The sequence below is a fragment of the Micropterus dolomieu genome, linkage group LG04, assembly GCF_021292245.1.
Source record: "Micropterus dolomieu isolate WLL.071019.BEF.003 ecotype Adirondacks linkage group LG04, ASM2129224v1, whole genome shotgun sequence".
NCBI lineage: Eukaryota > Metazoa > Chordata > Actinopteri > Centrarchiformes > Centrarchidae > Micropterus > Micropterus dolomieu.
In genome coordinates, this window is record NC_060153.1 from 33395421 (window position 1) to 33415629 (window position 20209).

General features: G+C 42.9%; 1 protein-coding gene across 4 annotated transcripts in view; it reads right to left on the reverse strand.

Annotated features, from left to right (window-relative positions):
* srd5a2a (steroid-5-alpha-reductase, alpha polypeptide 2a) overlaps positions 1–20209 on the reverse strand; it is a 26510-nt gene that overhangs the window by 3470 nt on the left and 2831 nt on the right. For 2 of the 4 annotated variants that reach the window (XM_046047284.1, XM_046047286.1), the window contains exons 2-5: positions 16679–16730; positions 11247–11568; positions 8303–8466; positions 419–520 (exon numbers count right to left, since the gene is read on the reverse strand). In XM_046047284.1, the coding sequence (XP_045903240.1) occupies positions 419–520; positions 8303–8466; positions 11247–11527 (547 nt within the window). In that variant the 5' untranslated portion in view covers positions 11528–11568; positions 16679–16730. Of the gene's footprint in view, positions 1–418; positions 521–8302; positions 8467–11246; positions 11569–14135; positions 14161–16678; positions 16731–20209 lie in introns of those variants that run through there. The other 2 variants (XM_046047282.1, XM_046047283.1) reach the window with 2 other exon arrangements.

Sequence of the window (20209 nt, forward strand, 5' to 3'; positions counted from 1 at the left end):
ATCTGGTGTGAATCATGATATGGTGTGGATCAGGATCTGGCGTGAGTCAAGATCTGGTGTGTGTCGTGATCTGGTGTGGATCAGGATCTGGTGTGAGTCAGGATCTGGCATGACTCAGGATCTGGCATGAGTCAGGATCTGGCATGAGTCAGGATCTGGGATATGGTGTGGATCAGGATCTGGCGTGAGTCGTGATCCGGTGTGAGTCAGGATCTGGCGTGAGTCAGGATCTGGGATATGGTGTGGATCAGGATCTGGCGTGAGTCGTGATCCGGTGTGAGTCGTGATCCGGTGTGAGTCAGGATTTGGTGTGAATCAGGGTCTGGCGTGAGTCAGGATCTGGCGTGTGTCAGAATCCGGCGTGAGTCAGGATCTGGGATCTGGTGTGAATCAGGATCTGGTGTGGGTCAGGACCTACCGTGGGGGATCCTGTAGACGGTCTCTCCGGGTTTTCTCAGGCTGCGCAGGACGGCGTCGCTGTGGATGTTGATGATGAGTCCGACCACGAACACAACAATGCCTGCGTCATACAAACAGGAAGTGGTTGGACATGATCTGATGCATATCCCTGCCTTAATCCAAAACCCTGTTTGCAGCAAAGAGTCGTTAATCAAATGTAAATGTAAATGCTCCGTACTTGTATAGCGCCTTTCTAGTCTTTTCGACTACTCAAAGCGCTTTTACACTACATCTGCATTCACCAGTCACACACATTCATACACTGAGCCTAAGTGCTCAAACGGAAACTAACATTCACACTCACTCATACACTGTGGGAACAGCCGCCAGGGGCAATTCGGGGTTCAGTATCTTGCCCAAGGACACTTTGACACGCAACCAGGGGGAGCCAGGGATTGAACCGCCGACCTTCCGATTAACGGCCAACCCGCTCTACCTCCTTAGCCACAGCCGCCCCTAATCAACAAATTAAGAAGAGTTAAATGAGTTAATTCTACTCTGGAGTCAGATCCATTATATTTGACTCTCACTAAATCAAACCTGTAAGTATAAATGTATAAATAAATAAGTTGTCCCTGGCCCCCGGTGCCCAGGTGGAAATGTTAAAACAAATGTTTTAAAACACAAATAATTCGATCCATCTTCATCCGCTTATCCAGGGTCGCGGGACACAAATAATTACCGTCTTTAATTTCCAAGCCTTTTTTAAGAATATGGAAGAGCTATATACACCTTTTAAAATGTTACGGGGCTAACACTCGATCCTCTGAGGCCCCATCCACACTATTTTAAAACGAATACGATCCACAGCAGCGTTTTAGCTGATCTCTGTCCACATTAAAACGCACATCTAGTGGCCGTCCACGTACTCTGGGCGCACGCGTGTCGGTGTAAACATGAACCAGATGTTGCTTCAAATGCAACCAATAACCAGGGTTTGAATTACGGGAGGGATTGGGGGGAATCTGGTGTGAATCAGGATCTGGTGTGGATCAGGATCTGGCGTGAGTCAGGATCTGGTGTGGATCAGGATCTGGTGTGAGTCAGGATCCAGTCTGACCCCCTAATTAAGGCTTGGACCCACCAAAAGAGGCAAAACCAACAGTTCAGGGGGGTCTTTCTTACCTGTAATTGTAAATATTACAATATATTTCCTGTACTCATGCCTTATATTCAAGAATCTTGAAGTAGGATTTCTGACACCCCTAAAATGGACCGTACCATTTCCTAACCTTGGCGTCCTGTCTGCCCGCATCAGCTGCTCCAGTCAGAGCATCACACGCTAATGGAGACGCTGTAAGTTAATGTCAGTAGTTATCTAGCTGCTGTAATACACTGAACTTTCCTACCTTCAGAGTTTGTAATTAGCCGGCCGACAGCCCTCCCTGTACTTTCTTTACCAGCGTATCTTTTCATATGTAACTGTCAGCCAACACTGGGGCTCAGGCACGAGCAGCGACACTGAGGAAACACATTCTGACATCAATATATAGAGGTTATTATTTCATTTCAAGTATTCTGTCAGTCTTTCTACAATCAGCACGATATTTGTTTCCACTCAGGAGTTTTACCTGCTCAGGTGAATGTTAAAATGCAGGTGTGTTGTTTCACATGTATTCACTTTTATCTATATCGCGCCGATTCATCACAAAAGGTTATTTCATGGCACTTGTTCTACAGAGCAGCTGTAGACAGTAGCCTACTCTGTTTAATAATATTTACAGATACCCAAAAAGGCCCAATTCTCCAACAGTGTATGACTTCTGCTTTGTTGAATACAAATTACATTTCACAGTCAACTTGAGCAGGAGGAAAGGAGATATTTGCTACAAAAAAAACATTGTTCAACACTGTGTGGGTCTGTGATTGAGCCGTCCTGATGGGCTGCAGGAGAATAGTGGCCTCTCACTACATGTTATGGAGCCCCGTGAACTGGTGCAATGAATTTGATTTATCATCATCCACAGACTGCACATAGTATTAAATGAGCAAGAATATTGTAAGCTCTGAAAGATTTTAGTTTACTGAAGCCTGCGCTGTACTGGGTTTCCTTTTCGACCATTTGAGGAACAACATACAAGCATCAACAGAGCATCAACTACAGATCTACAACTGACAATACATACTAGTAAGAGCTCACAGTACATATCACATCAATGGGGTAAATACCGAGGGAAGGAAGTAAGAGTTAACAAAAAGTGCAATCAATACAAGATCAGTGTAGGGGATAGAAGAAGAAGAGCACAGGAAGTGCATGTTAGAGGTTAGGAGTTAGAGGTGTTATAAGAGGAAGTGTTCTCGGAGGAGATGAGTTTTCAAGAGAGGGACGCCCCCATGAGTCCTTTTGGGCTGATCAAAAACCAGACGCGCTGCTGCGTTCTGAACCGCACAAGCTGGAAGAGCTGCTAGGAGGGCGAAGAGGTTTAAGAATTTAAATTCCAAAAAGAGTTTTAAAAAAATACATGAAATTAGTTCAGGTACCAACACCGTGGACCCATATAGACACTCTGTGATTGTGGGTATGTTGATTTTACTGTGTAGACTTCAGTTAAATTAGGACTGAGATGATAACTAACCTTTAAACGCAGCTTTGAGCCAAGATTTCTTTTACGCAGTCACTTGGTCAATTCTTGGCTTCTTATGAGTAATTCTAAGAAGCTTGATAGAAGTTTACAGTAAGGCAATGCACTTGCTGTGGCCCTTCTCCAACAGCAGGTGGCAGCGTGATTTACCTCAGGGACATCCTTCCTGTCCCATTATTTCTTTCCTGTTCTTCCTGTCAGTCCAGTTGGTCGCTTCTCCTGCTGTCTGCTGGATTATTTTAGTTTCAGAGCATAAAACCAGCAGACAGGTTCAAAGTTCAAATACCACGCTGTAAAAATACAAGTTAAACACTGCATTGAAAATGCTACTTAAGAAACATTCTGAACCTTCATAAAGCTTTGTTTTGTCTGACCAACAGTCCAAAGCTTAATGTTTCTAACAAACATTCAAATAATTCAGAGAATTAAAAGGACTTGTACTATTGGACCAGTTTTTCACAAGCCGCACATCATCCCAACATTCTGACACTGAAAAGGCATTTTCAGACAAATCGAGAGAAAATGAACTTTGTTTTCGTCTCAGCAACACTCTGCTGGCAGAGACGTTCAAAGCCACCGGTTATAAGGGCGTCACTTTGTGTTAAATCAGCCTCTTCACATCTCAGGCGTCATATATGCACGCTTGACAAACGTTAGTAGCGCTAGTTAGCTAGCAAAGTTTGTTTCTCAAGGCGTTGAGAGTCCCCCGAGGTAACTTACCCTCACCTTAACCGTCACAGACGTGTGTGCCTAAACCTAAGGCGAGGATTATACTTTCTGTGTCTGCGAGTACGCGAGGGTCCACGTGACGGAAGAATCGTCATCAGAGGGGGTACGCGGAGGGTCCGTGTCTCCCGTTTTTTATGACAGGTTGGCACTGCATGGATTACATGGACGGGCCCCATCTTATATTTCTCCTAATGTTTCATCAAACCAATCTCTGTTAGCCAAATAATCCCTGATTATTAGATCATCCCCCACCATCAACACTTTAAAGTCCCAACTTAAAACACATTTTTATTCTTTGGCGTTTGAGTCTGTTTAGGGGAACCTGCGCTTGTGTCTGTATTTATCTGTTTTGTATCTGTGTTGTTTTATTGCTGTATGTTGTTGATTGTTGTTGTTTGGCCTGTTTTAATTTATCTGGTTTTATTTTTTATGTCTTCTTCTGTATAACTTGTCATCACTTTGGTCAACTCTGGTTGTTTTTAAATGTGCTTTATAAATAAACTAGACCTGACTGCGATTAGCACTACGAGGGCGAGAACCGATCTACTGCGCATGTGTGGAACCCGTCCGCCAAAGCTGACTGCAGAAAGTGGTATAAACAGGAGCGTCCGCTCCCAAGTATATTCAAATCCTTCTAGGCAAGTCCTGCCACTCGGCAGCCATCTTGGCAACGCCTCCGGGCAGCTATTTCGGACTTACAAGACCAGGCTCCTGTCTGGATGAATGTGGAGAGAGCCACAACTGCACTTTCACCGGGACATAAAAACTACATGAATAGAATCAGCAGCAAAATCTAATAACAATCGCTGAAAAAGTTTGACGACTTTGCTCCAAAATAAGGTTTAAAAAGCGCTTTTCCTGACCTGTTCTACTTCTACTATGCATGCGTCACACCATGCGCACAGCTGTAGGCTTAGCCTCCTTTGTGTTGCAACAATAGCAAACTGCAGCGTATCATCACGTGCCAAATCGACATTTTGCCTAAAATAGTACATAAGACACCCGAGAAGAGAACAGGTTGGTTAAAAAGTTGTGGGGACATAAGGATGAAAAAAATGTTTTAATGCTTTTCAAAATTTTGGATTTTAGGTCAAATATACCGGGGGGAGGGTGGGGGGGGGGGGGGGATGTGTTCACAGTAGTTCACTACAAATTACAGCAGTTCGGTAAAATTATTGCATAACGGTGCATCAAAAGAACGTAGCGTAGGCTGCTACAGAGTCGACAATACGAAAATACTCTGCATAAAACACACAAGTAACAGTCATTCATCACATCCTCACCTGCAACACCTGGTCAATAATGAAGAAGCCTGCTCCCCATTCACACCTGAAACCCTGTAACACTAACGAGTCACATGACACCGGGGAGGGAAATGGGCCCAATTTGGACATTTCCACTGATGTGTGATGTGTTATTTTGTGGGGACAGCAGATTTACACTGTTCTGCAAGCTGCACACTCACTACTTTACACTGGAGCAAAGTGTCGTGTCTTCAGTGTTGAAACATGAAAAGATAGAATCAAATATTTACAAACATGTGAGGGGTGGACTCACTTTTGTGAGATACTGCACTTTTTTTGGACAAAGGCACATTTGTTTCTTCTATAGTTAAGTTGCATTGTTTTTTTGAAAACGTTTTTACTTGTTAGTTACAATTTAATTCTTTTTCAGAACAAAATCAGCCATATGGTGGGGACATGTGGACTCTCTGCTGTAACAACAGTGTTTGCCATCAACCTTACCTATTACTGCAGACTCATTTCAGCCAGGTAACTCCCCCACCTGAGTTGTGTTTCTGATTGTATCACAGTACGTTCTCCAGTGTTTCCTACTGTCCTCCTGCCTGGGCTTGCCTGTTCTGTATCATATACTGACTATTTCAAACGCCACATTTCTCACTTCATCCTTACAATTATCCTCCCATCAATGGATTCTAATGCAGCCGATGTTTTGCCCTTCTGCTGCGCCTCACTGCCACATCACCATACAAAACAAAATAAAACCACCGGGACTCTTGAACACACACAACGTGTCTCCTGTAAACTGTAACTGGTTGAAATCTTATCCATCAGTAATCAGGCTTCTCACATTCAGCTGAAGACATTTTAGTCTTATCAACTATGTACTACTCATGTTACGGCCTTGTCTCCAGGTATTTTAATAATGTTGTCATGCACAAACACAGGCTGCTGAAAAACTAAACGCCCATTCACTCTGTGAGGAGAGCAAACACAGAGTCATTTCCAGTCTGGACACACTCGCTTTGTCACAATTCCAGACTGCATACTCTGTTCTGAATGTGCTGTTGATAGACACTAATCTCCCATAATGCACAAAGGAGACATCTGGAAGCATTTCAGCTGACTGTGGATCGTGGAAAAACACCAGAGAAAAAAAACATTTAAATAAATAAATATATAAAACTAGAAAAACTTGATTTGTGAAGATCTTGTTGTGAATCGATACGTCAACATCCCGGTCCTTTGGGGTAGTATGAACCTTCAGAGCTGGCTCCTGCAGTTGTTGAAAGGATCCAAACAACGGTTCGTCAACTCTACGATGTGGTCCTGGCTCTGCTGCAGGCTTGGCCCATCCTCGTCTCCTGGATCCAGTTAAACCTCTTTCTGCTACAACAAGACGGTCAAAGAGGTCTACACCCTGCTCTCTGCAGCAGGCCTGCAGGAGGGTGGAATGCAGAGTGTGCGTAATATTCTCTAGAATAACCTTTCTGCTGACAGTCTGACGTGGACTTTAGATCCAAATCAAACCAGCGAGAGACGGCTAGATTCTAAATAAAATAAAAAATACCCTACCTTTATGCCTCCCTCCAAAGCCACGCCCCCAAAACACTTAGGTAGATAGGCAGGTAGGCAGGACAGGATGTAATGATTAGCCATGCTTATTAAACCCTGTGGCAGCCACAGATGCTGGATTATTTTAATTTGTGTGTCAGAGCGTTTGATTTATTGATGGCTGTCGGGATGTAAAGAGAATTTCCACAAATAGAACAGAAATGCTTCTGAAACGAACTGCCTGCTCCGGCTATAAGTTTGTCCTGCTGACAAGATTACTCCTGAAAAAGCTTGCCTAATTGTTCAAGTCAGAAACATCACTAACATGTTCCGACTGTAGGAAAAGTTACTCTGAATAAATGTTTAATGTTTCACTTTATGTCTGTTAACGTCAGTCAGTCTGTCCTCCACTTTGCTCCAGACTGAAACAATCCTATTCCCCATAAACCCTGATCAGCTATTACATCTTGACCACCTGCTGGTCTCTCTTTTGCTGCCAAAACAGCCCTCATGCAGGCCTGGACTCCACTGTGTGAGCCCTGTGTGCTCTGACACCTTTCCATCAGAACCAGCATCACTTTTTCACAGGTCAGCCTTCGCTCCCTACGTGCATCAGTGGGTCTTGGCTGTCCATGACCCTCTGACCAGTTAACCTATTTTCCTTCCTTGGTCCACCTCTGATAGGTACTGACCTCTGCAGACCGCTTTGGAGGTGATCTGACCCAGTCGTCAAGCCATCACAGTTTGTCTCTCAAATCCTTATGCTTGCCCATTTTTTCCTGCTTCTAACACATCAACTTTGAGGACACAATGTTCACCTGCTGCCTGATAGATCCCACCCACTGACAGGTACCATGGTAACCAGCGAATCAGTGTTTTTCACTTCAGTGGTCATAATGTTATGGCTCATAGCTGCAAATGCTTCCTTTAAGCAATATTATCAGGAAAAGCTTCTTTATTCAAACTGTTTGCAGATGATACTCAATTATACCCATCGCTCAAGCCAGAGGAGGCAAGTCACTCAGCTAAACTTCAAGCTGCCTTCAGGATCTAAAAACTTGGATGTGATGTAATTTTTCTGATGTTAAACTCGAGCCTTTTCTCATCTCAGGGTGTCATATACAGATATATATATATATACACAGAAAGATAGAAAGGATAACAAAGCATAGTTATTTGAAGCAGAAGGTACCCTTTGGCATCTGTAGGAGAAGCCCTGGGTGCGTGTATATGAGACGCCTCCAGCCCTGGGGTGATGCTAGAAACGCTAGTAGCGCTTCCGGTCACTAACTAGCTAGCTTTCTAGCTAGCAAAGTTTGTGTTTCAGACGTTGACAGAACCCTGAAGCAACTTATTCCAGCCTTAACCATCACATAAGTCATAAACCTAAGTCAGTAAATATATGCATGTTGACCGGCTAAACATACAGCTGTGCACATCAGCCTCACCACCTATGTGCTAGCAGGTAGGGTTAGCCTCCTCTGTGTTGCAACGCACTTGCAAACTGCAGCGTTTCATACGGACGAATAACTATAACTATGCTTTGTAACATAACATGCTGGAGGTCTTTGGGGCACTCATCTCAGTGCCCCAAAGACCTCCAAAACATTATCTAAAGACACAGTTAACATAAACCAGTAGTCTGGTTCCTGCCAGAGTCTCTATGCTGACAAACATTAAGAGAACATTAATATGTTGTGAACGTGATGCTTCCTGGTGGATGTTGCTGTGACCCACCTGTAACCAGGCGAGCGTACATCAGCCAGGTGTCTTCAAACTGGGCACAGTGCAGCAGGTGGTGTCCCTGCAGGAAGCCGTTGAGCGAGCAGAAGATGGCGGCGTAGAGGACGATGGACAGCGGGACGGGTCGTCCTCTCGTCAAGAAGCTGTAGATAAAACTCCTAAAAAACAGACTCAGGTCACACCTTTTTGGTTTTTTACACATTTCATGTTTATGTGGTTCTGTTTTTCAACATGGCTGCCGTTAACCGTTGGTCACCACTTTCAAAATAAACCTCTAAATGTGGGACAACAGACATTACTTGGTGTCCTGTAACCATTAAACTCTCTATGTGTGTACCAAGCAAAGGATATTCTCGTTAATGAAATAACGAAAACTAGATGTGAAAAACATTGTCGTTAACTGAAATAAAAATAAAAACGAAGCTTTACAAAAAAACGATGACTAAAACTGTGTTGTAGGTTTGCAAAACTAACTCAAATGAAACTGTAAATGTCCTTAGTTTTTGTTTATTTACTTATTTATTTCATAGGACCTAAATAAGCCTACAGAACTGATGTTGCGAGGCAGATGGTTTGGCTGGACCGGCAGTTCAGCTGTGCTCAAAGTTGATGTGTGATTCGTTGATATCATTATATTTACTGCATGTCAGCTAGTGTGTGTTTTATGGGCTCATTGATATCTCAGCCAACCTGTCTCTTTGTGCTTCACGTTGTTTTAACACCTATTTTTTGATTAATATAACTTCTTTCCAGTCAGACTTGCCTTCAGGGTGCTAAGGACCTGTTGTTTGTGGCTCCAAAGGGGGGCCTCCACTATCTTCCAATTTCTCAGCTGTCCATCAATTGTATTTCACCTGTTTAACCAAGAATGATAGAGCCAGAGGCTGATGTAATGAATTTCTTGGGACCACTGGGTAGGAGGATTAGGTGAGTTTGCTCTTTAAGTTTTCTGTATGTACCTGTAGGTTATAAATTATACTGTAGATTGCATTTTCAAAAAATAAAAACTAAACTAAAAAACCCACGTTAAAAACAAATTAAACAAATTAGTTAAACTTAAATTGAAATCAAAAAGTCAAAACAGAGTAAAAATAAAAACTAATGAAAAATCCAAAACTATAATAACCTTGGTTAACCAAGTTCATGAACACGCCGACCTATTTATTAACAGAGAATGATTAGCTGAAGGTGAAAACAAATGCGTACTTCATGACAGTAATAAGATCACTTAGTTACATTCCATGCCTGGTAAACTGCTTCTGTTTCCTCAGACAGCAGATTTAATCTTCCTGAACCTGGTTTTTGGTCCATGGTTACATTCCTGTGAGCTGCTGGAGCTGATCTGATGATTATCTCAAAAGTTGAAAACATGCTGCTAAACAACTCTAACAACTCAGTGTTAGAGAGCAGAATAGCACAAAAGTTTTGTGTTGTATTCGACTGTCTGTCAGTTTGATACTCTGGTACACTTTACAGTTAAAACAACAGCACTGTCCTGCCCAAGATTCATTAAGAAGGACCCCAAAGGCGGTATGTCAAAATATTAGAATATTAGAATTAAGAATGTATAATACAGAAATGTGGACCTGAGAAGAGCCTTTAATGTCTCAGCCTGGTTCAGTCATGGGGAAGACTTCCGACTTCACAGTTTCACACTCAGTGAGATATGGATATTATTATTTCCATCAGCTGTTATCATCAAGGTTAAAACAAAACAGGCCTGAAATATTTCACTTTATGTGTAATGAAAGTTTCACTTTTTGACTTAAATTACGTTTTTCTTTCACTTACTTTTTCAGGATCTTCAACTTTTCTGAGATGCACTTCAACCAAAGGAACCAAACCCAGGAACTAGGAACCTTTGGAGGAACTCACAGGCTGTGTTCGAAACGGAAGGCAGCTGCCTCAGAAGGCGCCACGTTCAAGTGAAGGCAGCTCTGTTTACATTAGTTTCGAACAGCCTTCTAGGGCAGCGCTTACGGCAACGTGTGACGTCAGCACGCCGTTTTGCGTCTCTTCTGGTTGTCAGAAGAGACGCTAGCCTTAGCATCAGCTAACTAGCTATTGAAAAGCCAAACAGACGCCTCAGAAATCAGACTGAACAAACTTCGTTCGAGCCGTTTGAAAAGAGCACTCGATGCCTCGCTGTCCTGTTAGACACCTGCTGAGACGGCAGTTTAGCCCGTTTCCAACACAGCCACTGCGTTTCCACTGGAGGGACCAGGGTCTAATTTTAGTTCTAGGGTTTTACCCCCCAAAAAGTCCCTGCTCAGGGGCGTAGTAGTGGGCGAGTAGAGGCTACTGGCTTAACTGGAGAGTGTCGGCTGTTTTTCTATGACTGCTCGTCTCTTTTCCACCGTTGTTTTCAAACCAATAAATCCCAACCAACAGTCAGAGAGTCTCGCCGACGTCGCCTGAGATCGAACGTCGGCATTAAATGTGTTGCTGGGAAACAGCAGCTGGCGTGCAGTGGTGTGTTTACAGCGAACAGCTGATGGAGTTAGGCTAAATACCGGGTCCTGAGTTGTTTGAAGCCTCCTCCTCTCCAAAACAAGCAGAGCAGCTGATTACAGCAGGTAATAAAGCTCGTTAAACATCCCGTTCCTCCGACGCTCAGGCGACACAGACGTGATGCTGCAGCTGTCGGCTGGAATTTTTTATTAACCTTCCAAACTTTCGGCACTTTCTTTTTGTGTTGTTTTCTCTGTCTCCCATCGCTCCCATCGCTTTGTACGGCGAACAGGTCTACAGCCTACGTCAGCTGGTTAATTAGTCTAATCTTCACAGTGTGTGATGTGTGGACCTGGCTTTTTCATGCTTTGTGTCTTTCAGTTGAGTTGAGTTTGCTTCAGTGTGGATTTCTGCAGCTTAATTAAACTCTAACTTATCTTTTCACTCTACATTGTGTGGCCTATAAAGCCCTGGTGGGGCCCCTGACCTGTGGAAGTAGTGCAGCATGAAGCAGCAGAGCAGCAGCGTCCTCACGGTCCCGGGGCCGCCGCTCCCCGGAGCCTCGGTGAGGAGCAGCAGTAGCAGCGGCACCAGGAAGGCCGGGACCTCCTGCAGGAACCAGGCCACTCTGGCCGGACAGCAGCGATTCTCGGCCGGCGTGTAGCGGCCGTACGGCGTTGGGTTCCGCCTCTGGTGCAGCACGAAGACCAAGCCCCCGATGATCAGAGTCCAGCTCAGGGAAGAAACAGCGGAGTCCCAACACTCCATCAGGCCGCTGCTGCTAGGCGCCACTCGGCTTTGCTCGGAGACTGAAGACAGAAAACACACAGAGTAAGTGTCTCAGATCTAAACCTTCAGCACTCAGATCTAAAACAAGCAGATCTCGGAGTTTTGTGGTGGAAATCTTATTGGTTATTGGTCAAAGAGTCAAAAACAAAACAAAGCTTCTTGTCCAGGTACAAGGCTCCGGCAGGTTCATGGTGGTCTGCAGAGGACCGACAGCTGTAAATCAGTTCATAAGGCCTCTGTGAGTATATTGTGTACACTGCCTCCCTCCCCTCTCTCGCCCTCTCTCTCTCCCTCCCTCTCTCTCCTTCACCCCAACCGGTCGAGGCAGATGGCCGCCCACCCTGAGCCATGGTTCTGCATGAGGTTTCTGCCTCTTAAAAGGAAGTTTTTCCTTGCCTCTGTCGCCTAGTGCTTGCTCTTGGTGGGAACTGTTGGGCTTCTGTAAATATCATCACAGAGTACGGTCTAGACCTGCTCTTTTATGAAAAGCGCTGTGAGATAACTGTTGTTGTGATTTGGCGCTATATAAATAAAATTGAATTGAATTGAAAAAGTCACCAATAACCAGGAATGTTTGTCAGCTTTCTTGACCATAGGTGAGGGTAGGAACGAAAATTAACCGGTAGATCGAGAGCTTTGCCTTTATGGCTCAGCTCTCTTTTCGTCACAACCGCCCCCACTCCGATTCTCCGGCCAATCTCCTGCTCCAATCTCCCCTCACTCGTGAACAAGACCCCGAGATACCTGAACTCCTTCACTTGGGGTAAGGACTCATTCCCTACCTGGAGATGGCACTCGACTGGTTTCCTGCTGAGAACCATGGCACAGATTTAGAGGAGCTAATCCTCAACCCAACTGCATCACACTGCGAACCGATCCTGTGAGAGCTGAAGGTCACGGACCGACGATGCCATCAGGACCACATCATCTGCAAAAAGCAGTGACGAGATCCCAAGCCCCCCGAACTGCAACCCCTCCTCACCACGACTACGCCTCGATATCCTGTCCATGAATATCACAAGCAGGATTGGTGACAAAGCGCAGCCCTGGCGAGGGCCAACCCTCACCTGGAAAGAGTCCGACTTACTGCCGAGTACTCGACACAGCTCTCGCTTTAGATGTACAGGGATTGGATAGCCCTGAGAAGGGCCCCCCTCACACCATTCTCCCGCAGCACCTCCCACAGTATCTCCCGGGGGACCCGGTCATACGTCTTCTCCAGATCTACAAAGCACATGTAGACTGGATGGGCATACTCCCAAGCCCACTCCAGGATCCTTGTGAGAGTAAAGAGCTGGTCAGTTGTTCCACGACCGGGACGAAAACCACATTGTTCCTCTTCAAACTGAGGTTCGACTATCGGCCGAACCCTCCGTTCCAGCACCCTGGAGTAGACTTTAGGCTGAGTGTGATACCCCTGTAATTGGCACACACTGTCTGGTCCCCCTTTTTTAACAGGGGAACCACCACCCCAGTCTGCCACTCCTTGGGCACTGTACCCGACTTCCACGCAATGTTAAAGAGACGTGTCATCCAAGACAGCCCCTCCACACCCAAAGCTTTTAGCATTTCTGGGCGGATCTCATCAATCCCTGGGGCTTTGCCACTGTGGAGTTGTTTGACTACCTCAGTGACTTCCTCCAGGGAAATTGACGAGAAACCCCCATCAGCCAGATGAGCTGGAGCAAGCAGGGAATGCTGTGACCCATGGCGATACCAAATCAAAGGTCTTCCAAACCCTGTCAGCATGGACAACAAAGATGAATATGTGCGTAAAGCAATACTTTACCATGTCCTCATTCAACGACAGAGCTGCTATGATCAGTTAGTCGAGTGTTTGAGCACTATGGGGTAGGTTTAGACTTAAATGTAATTGTAATTGCATTTTAGAGTTCAACAGATGGGAATTGCATGTGCATGTTTTTTAATCATACTTGAAGACTGTTCAGTCCTATTCATAGTTTTCAGTCACTTGACATGCGCGGTGACCAGGAGGGCAAATCAACAGACCAACAAAGAAAAAGACACATATGAACACAAACTGCAAGTGTTGGGCATATCTGATCCACGTTACAGCATCCCCAGCCGCATTTCTACTGTTAAAAACCGGCAGGTCCCTGCTGCCGCTCCACTGCGGTAATGTTTACTTTTACCTTCTGGGGTATCCCTCACCTAACACAGCCCAGGCTCGTCTCCTCGATTAGTAAATCCGAAAACACAACAACCATCCAGCATTTTGGCAACGCAAAAAGTAACAAACTCAAAGTAACAGTGTACCACTTGTATATTGGTTGGCTGGCAGTGGAAAATAACGTCTTTTTGCCCTCCAACAGCGTTTTCATTGAAACGTGATGTTACTTGAAAACTGTGAAATTCAATAAGCCAATATGAGCTTATTGCATTTAAATCGGTAGCTGTGTTCATAACATCTGATATATGTTGATTAAAAAAGGAATAGAGAGAGGGGTCCCTCACTCATGTCATGAGTGTTGCATAGTTTGCCCACCAGAGGGCGCTATGAAGCTCCCCTGTTACATTTACATTACATTTATTCATTTAGCTGACGCTTTTATCCGAAGCGACTTACAATTGCTATACATGTCAGAGGTCGCACACCTCTAGAGCAACGATGGGTTAAGGGATTGAACCCAGGTCTCTCACACCAAAGGCAGACATCTTATCCATTGCGCCATCACCACCTCTGTTAACTGTTAACAATACTGCTGCAACACAAAACAAAACAATCAGCTGAGCAGAGTCTACTGGAGCATGCAGAATGAACACAGTGTTCCTGGTGGGTTAATCATTTGTCATGTTAAATACATGACTACAGGGCTGTTTTTTTTTATCATGTATCACTTCTCCTCTCCTGAAAACCTTCATGACCAGGCTTGCTAACCATCCCGTTTCTCGTTGCCCTCTCCTGTTTCCTCCCGGGTCACCGCAGTATGTTTAGTGTTACATTACTTGAGTGGTGGAGGCTACACTGCTGACAAACTGGATGGTAGACACTGTACATGGTAGTGGAGAAATGGTTTCTTGAAGCTTTGGATAGAATTAAAGAGTGCTGGTAAAGGGATAAACTAGATGTTAGTATGCTACATTGAAAGTAGCCTAGTAATGGCAGATTATGTGTAAGGTAAAATACATGCTTATTCTCGCTCACTTGCTCCCTCTCTGCATTACAGATTGCTTAAAAAGGTGCTTCTTACATAACAGATACAGAACAGCTTTCAGTATTGGTCTGTTCTAAGTGCAGTTTGTCCAAATTAGTTTCAAAATATATGTTTATAAATCTCTAATATATTTTTATAAGTCTCTTTTTCACTTTTATATCAAAAATACCCCAAAAATCCATATTGGTAGGGCTCTAGTCTTGTTTTGTCCACAGCCTAAATTTGGGAGTCATAGAGGAGTAAAGAAACACACAAAATATTCCTGTTTTAAGAAGGTGAAATTTAGATTTTCTTTTTTATGCAAACTGATTATCAAAATAATTGGTGATTAATTTGCTTGACAACTTATAGATATAGCTTCATCGATTAATTACACATAATTGCAACAGGTACAGTGGTTTTTAGGTCTTACGGCTGACTTAAAACTGCCGATAAAATTTTAAATAAATTATTATTTTATATTTTTTTCTAATTAGTTGGGCTACCTGTCAATCTTTCACAAACCCCCTGGCAACTGCAGAAGTACCTCCTGGGGTACTTTTGGTTGGTAACCACTGCTTTAATGCATACCAAACCCTGCCTCTTGGTTTACCCCTCAATCCCCAAGTATTCCATAAACTATTTTGTTCTTAGTATATTTACCTAGACAAAACTTCAAAATTGTTCAAGTATTATTGTATGTTTTTGGTAGCAAACGTTGTATCACTTGGAGTCACTAGAAACTCCAGGATAGTGTAATTTTTTAAAATCTAAATAAATTAGATTGTATCTGTGGCGTAACTCCCTGAAAAGATCTACCTACCTTTCAAGATCTATTTTATTTTATCTATTATTTTATATTCTATCTATTTTTCCCCCTAAGTGTGTTTTCAAATAGTTTAGGCCTAAAGTGTCTTTCCAGATATATCCAAAATCAAGATAGTAACATGGTTAACGGCAACTGTAAAATACCACATCATAGACATGAATTTGGATTTTTTTTAAATGTATTTTGTTATGTTTCTTTTATTTTCTGGTGTGTTATACTATATGGTGGGACTGACCAGGGGGATGCTACATCAATGATGGGATTCAAAATCCAGCCGACGTGCCCTTAAGCAAGACATTCAACCCCAAATTGCTCTCCCCTGTTCCAAGAGATTAAATATATTAAAATGTAACAAATGTTGCTTTATTTATGTCAATAATATATTTAAAGTTTATAGGTCAATCTGTGTTAGATACCGGGAGGAAATGCTACACTCTTGAAACCGAACTACTCTGTTCTGGGAAGCAACAGAAGACCAAGAGAAGAGTTAATGGTGGTTAAGATCAGAGAGTTTCTCCACTGTGTGCACGGTAATCGGGTGCGTTAACTAAAAATGTTTTCGCTGACATGCTCTAAATTTGCTTGATGAAAACTTGATACTACACATTAATGGACTAGGACGATGTGTGAAAGAAGGTTTTGGGGTTTTCTGGCTTCTGAAAGGGACTGACTATAGGCCTACCAGTCATACAGAACACTTTCTAAACAAAGCAGTAGGTTAGAAAGCTACTCACTTTAGCAGATCTGATAACACTTTGTTAAATTGGGATCAGATCTAATAGGATGTAAATATTTCTGGGACTCCCTACTGGTGCCTGACCCTGTGCACTTTCTATCTCAAATTATCCCCTGGTTTGGCTGAATCAGTTGTGCTGGTGGTGGAATAGATCAAATATGTGGAGTAGGTAGGTTTTTCCAGGACAGGTTTGGGAACTAGTGATGTAGAGAATAACTTGACTACACTCATAGATGTTACAACAGGCCTCTGTGTCAAGTGCTCTGTCTTATTTCTATATTTTCCTGCCTGCTAAGGACAATACTACCACTTCACAATCTATGATCTGTGACAAATGTACTTCAAGATATGCAGAGATAAATCTGTTTAGAAAATAAATGTGTAATGTCTATTTTTCTATAGTTTTGTACCTTTTTAACCCTTGTAGAGAAAGACCTTGGGGAACGTCTGGATGCCAAGAACCTGATTGAGACAGAAAGGGCATTTATCCTGACATTGACTCCTGGACACATCCTAGCTTTTACAACAGGAAGCAACTGGATTTCTTCCTAGTCCAAAACTGACTTTTGCCCATGATGACACAAAACACCTTCCCATTACTCACACATGCTCAAATGAGCTTCAGATCTTTGTCAACAGTAAGAACCTCACAGATGATGATGAATTTTATTACCATTTTCTGGTGGCTCTCATGAATGGAGCCATTTTTAGCACAGTTTAGTCTACAGAAGAAACCTGATTGCAGAGCAGTACATAAAAAAATCCAAATAAACATGGTAGTGAGTAAATTCATTAGCCATTGAGTACACTACACATTGAACCATCAACGGGTAGGTTTGATGTGAATTTAGTTTTTAGTTTTCTGTTAAGACATTTCATGTTGAAACTGTTCAGTATTTACTAAACCTGTGCACATTGGCAGTATTTACTAAGCTAGTATTTACTAAACCTGTGCACATTGGCAGTATTTACTAAGCTAGTATTTACTAAACCTGTGCACATTGGCAGTATTTACTAAGCTAGTATTTACTAAACCTGTGCACGTTTGTATTATTTACTTAATGCACACCACTAATGTGTTCATGTTACATTAATATTCTTTAGTATGGGCACAAGAGTTACAGTTACACAACTACAATTTTGTGCAATACAAATTCCTGTACTCTGTGATACAATGTTTTTCCCTTGTTACCATCATTTTCAAAAGGGTTAACTGCAACAACAAGTTCTTGTAAGTGCTGCTCATTAAGTGGGCAAAAGGAGTCGTGTGCATGAGGTGTTGATGCTGAATCCACTGTTCTTTCTTCAGTTGCAGCGTCTGGATGGTTAAGTAACAGGGGTTCTGTTCCCTTCAGAGCAAAGTGAATGATTGTTAAACGCAGCTTGAATCTCATCCAGTGTGCTATTGATCCTTGGAATGTACACATAATGAAGACAAAATAAATCGGTTTCATTTTCTACATTCAAGGTCTCCATTGATTCTAGCTCATAGAAAATGGGCGCAAACACATCACTGCAGTTTCTGTTCAAGTCCCGATTGAATCGTTCAATGCGCTGGTAGTAAACACAGAACTTCCACCTCTGTGCACTCTCATGTCTTCCCAAATCCGGGTATTTTCCCCTGCATGATCAGTTCTGATGTGAAGAGGCCGGCCATGTTTTCTGCTGGCTGTGCTGAAGAGGTCCATAACTGTTTCAGCCCGACTGTTGTTGGAACACTGGAGGAACATTAACATTCTACTGTAACCATCCATTGCACAATGTACAACTAATTTCCATCTAATAAGTTTGTGAGTGTCATCTATATGCCATATATAGTTTGGAAAAGGAACAGTGTATACTCGTCGTCGTATTGTTGTTGTCCTCCTGGACTCAATACCGGCACCATCAACCCTTCTTACAGAGTCTCTGACACGACGTCTCTGTACCACAATGTTTCTGGCACGCAAATGTCCATCAAGCATAACTTCTCCTATATAAGGATGTCCTTCTTTTATGGTTGCATCCAATACCTCATCAGAAATGTTACAACATTTTGTGTCTCTTATGTTGTATTCCTGCATGAGCTTGTACAACGTGGGTCTGGACATCTGCAGGACTGAAGCTACTTCAGAAAGTGTTGTCCCAAGTAGCAGCAAACCCTCAATGTCCTCTTTTGAAATGAAGGTATGCCCATCCTAAAAGATAGAAGGCGAAACAGACAGGACATAAAAAACAGAATAACTTCTTTTGCCATATTAGAAGACAGGCAACAGCAGAACAACTCTTCTCCTGAAGCATGCCTTCTGAATGACTTCAGATGGATAAACCGGATGGATGTTTCTTTTTTTTTTTTGAGTTAACGTTTCTGAACTTAACTTGGGACAACCTAAATGTTAACTTCCTACACATCACAACTTCATTTACTGTTCTCAGTGATGTGTATGTGGGCCTGTGGGTTGAGGTTATCCTGCGGTGTGGTCGCCTGAAACATGAGTCCATATAGTGTCAGATATGGCGGCAAAGCCCCCTCAACTTAATGTAACGTTAGTGAGCAAGCGAACGAGCTGACGTTAGCTCTCCAGGAATGTTAACCACAGCATAGAATACAATAGTATAGACTAGACTTCATACACTTGATAGTTTTGTTGCTATCCAGCTTTATGGGTAACTTTGAAGGTTAACTTACCTCTGAATCATAGCTACAGAAAGTGCATCACAAAAACCTCAACGTTAGCTTGCATTTGACTCCCACGTTACCTGGCTAGGTACGTTAGCTAAAAGTAACTCCCTCCAGCATGCATTAAGAAATTAAAATGAAACCCAAACTTACCGTTAATGGTGTGGCTGGTAATGTTACCGGTGGAACTACACCGTGGAGGGCAGCCCGCACACCTGCCACAACCGCTCAATCTCTCCTAGTACTGGAGTAACGTTAGACATTTTCCTAGTATCACCATCATCTTCTTCTTTTTCTTCTTCTTCTTTGGGGGAGGGGGGGTTTATGGTGGTTGGCATTCAGAAATGTTGCATTACCGCCATCTGCTGGATTAAACTGTTTCTCAGTGCGGTGAATTAACAGTGTCCTCCCACAGTATTCCCATTCAGCATTGTCCATTTTATAACGTTAACTCAGACTCGGGTGTCTGAGTTGGTGCAAATCTTTTCCTTAGTCTCTATCTCTTCTCACAGTATGTCCACCATGTCCAAGAATCTACTTGCAACAGCCAACACCATCTTAATCTTTCTGATTTACTCTTTGTTTCACATGTGGATCTCATGACTGATCCAAGGTCAGTGGTGTGGGCAAGAACCCGATAGGGGGCGTGGTCAATTTGCATATTTTCTAAACATTTACATTTTAGATTTAACATTCAGATTTAACATTCAGATTTAACCATTTACATTTAACATTTACATTTAACTATTTATTTTACTTTATAAACATATTGTTGACAATTGCATATAAGATCTTGTTTATCATGAATTTCTGTCTTAAATGTGAGGAAAGTGAGCTAAATAATCAAAATGTATCAGTTATAGAATTTCATCTGAAATTGTACATTAGGAACCCCATAAGCATCCACCTGTTAGGGACCTTTGGTGACTAACGGCAGTGAAGTTAGTTTTAAGTTGGATACTCGACAGACCTTCACCCAGGATCCGGTCACGGCTTCTTACTCAGTTCACCCAGTGTTGGCAGTATAAGTACGCTTGGCTCACCTCCGATGGCTCGCTTTTAACCACCGGGGTCAGTTTAGGGACCGTCAACAAATTACTATTGTCAAAACAGTGTTATGGGAAAATCATCATTTATTTCAGTAGCTTCCATGTCATGTGATCCAAGGACACCAAACCAATGCCGAACTGGAGATCTACACTGTGAAAATGAGACACACCTCTTCATTTTAGATTTGAGTGCATATTTGAATTTATATTAATATTTACTAAGATTTTGTGCA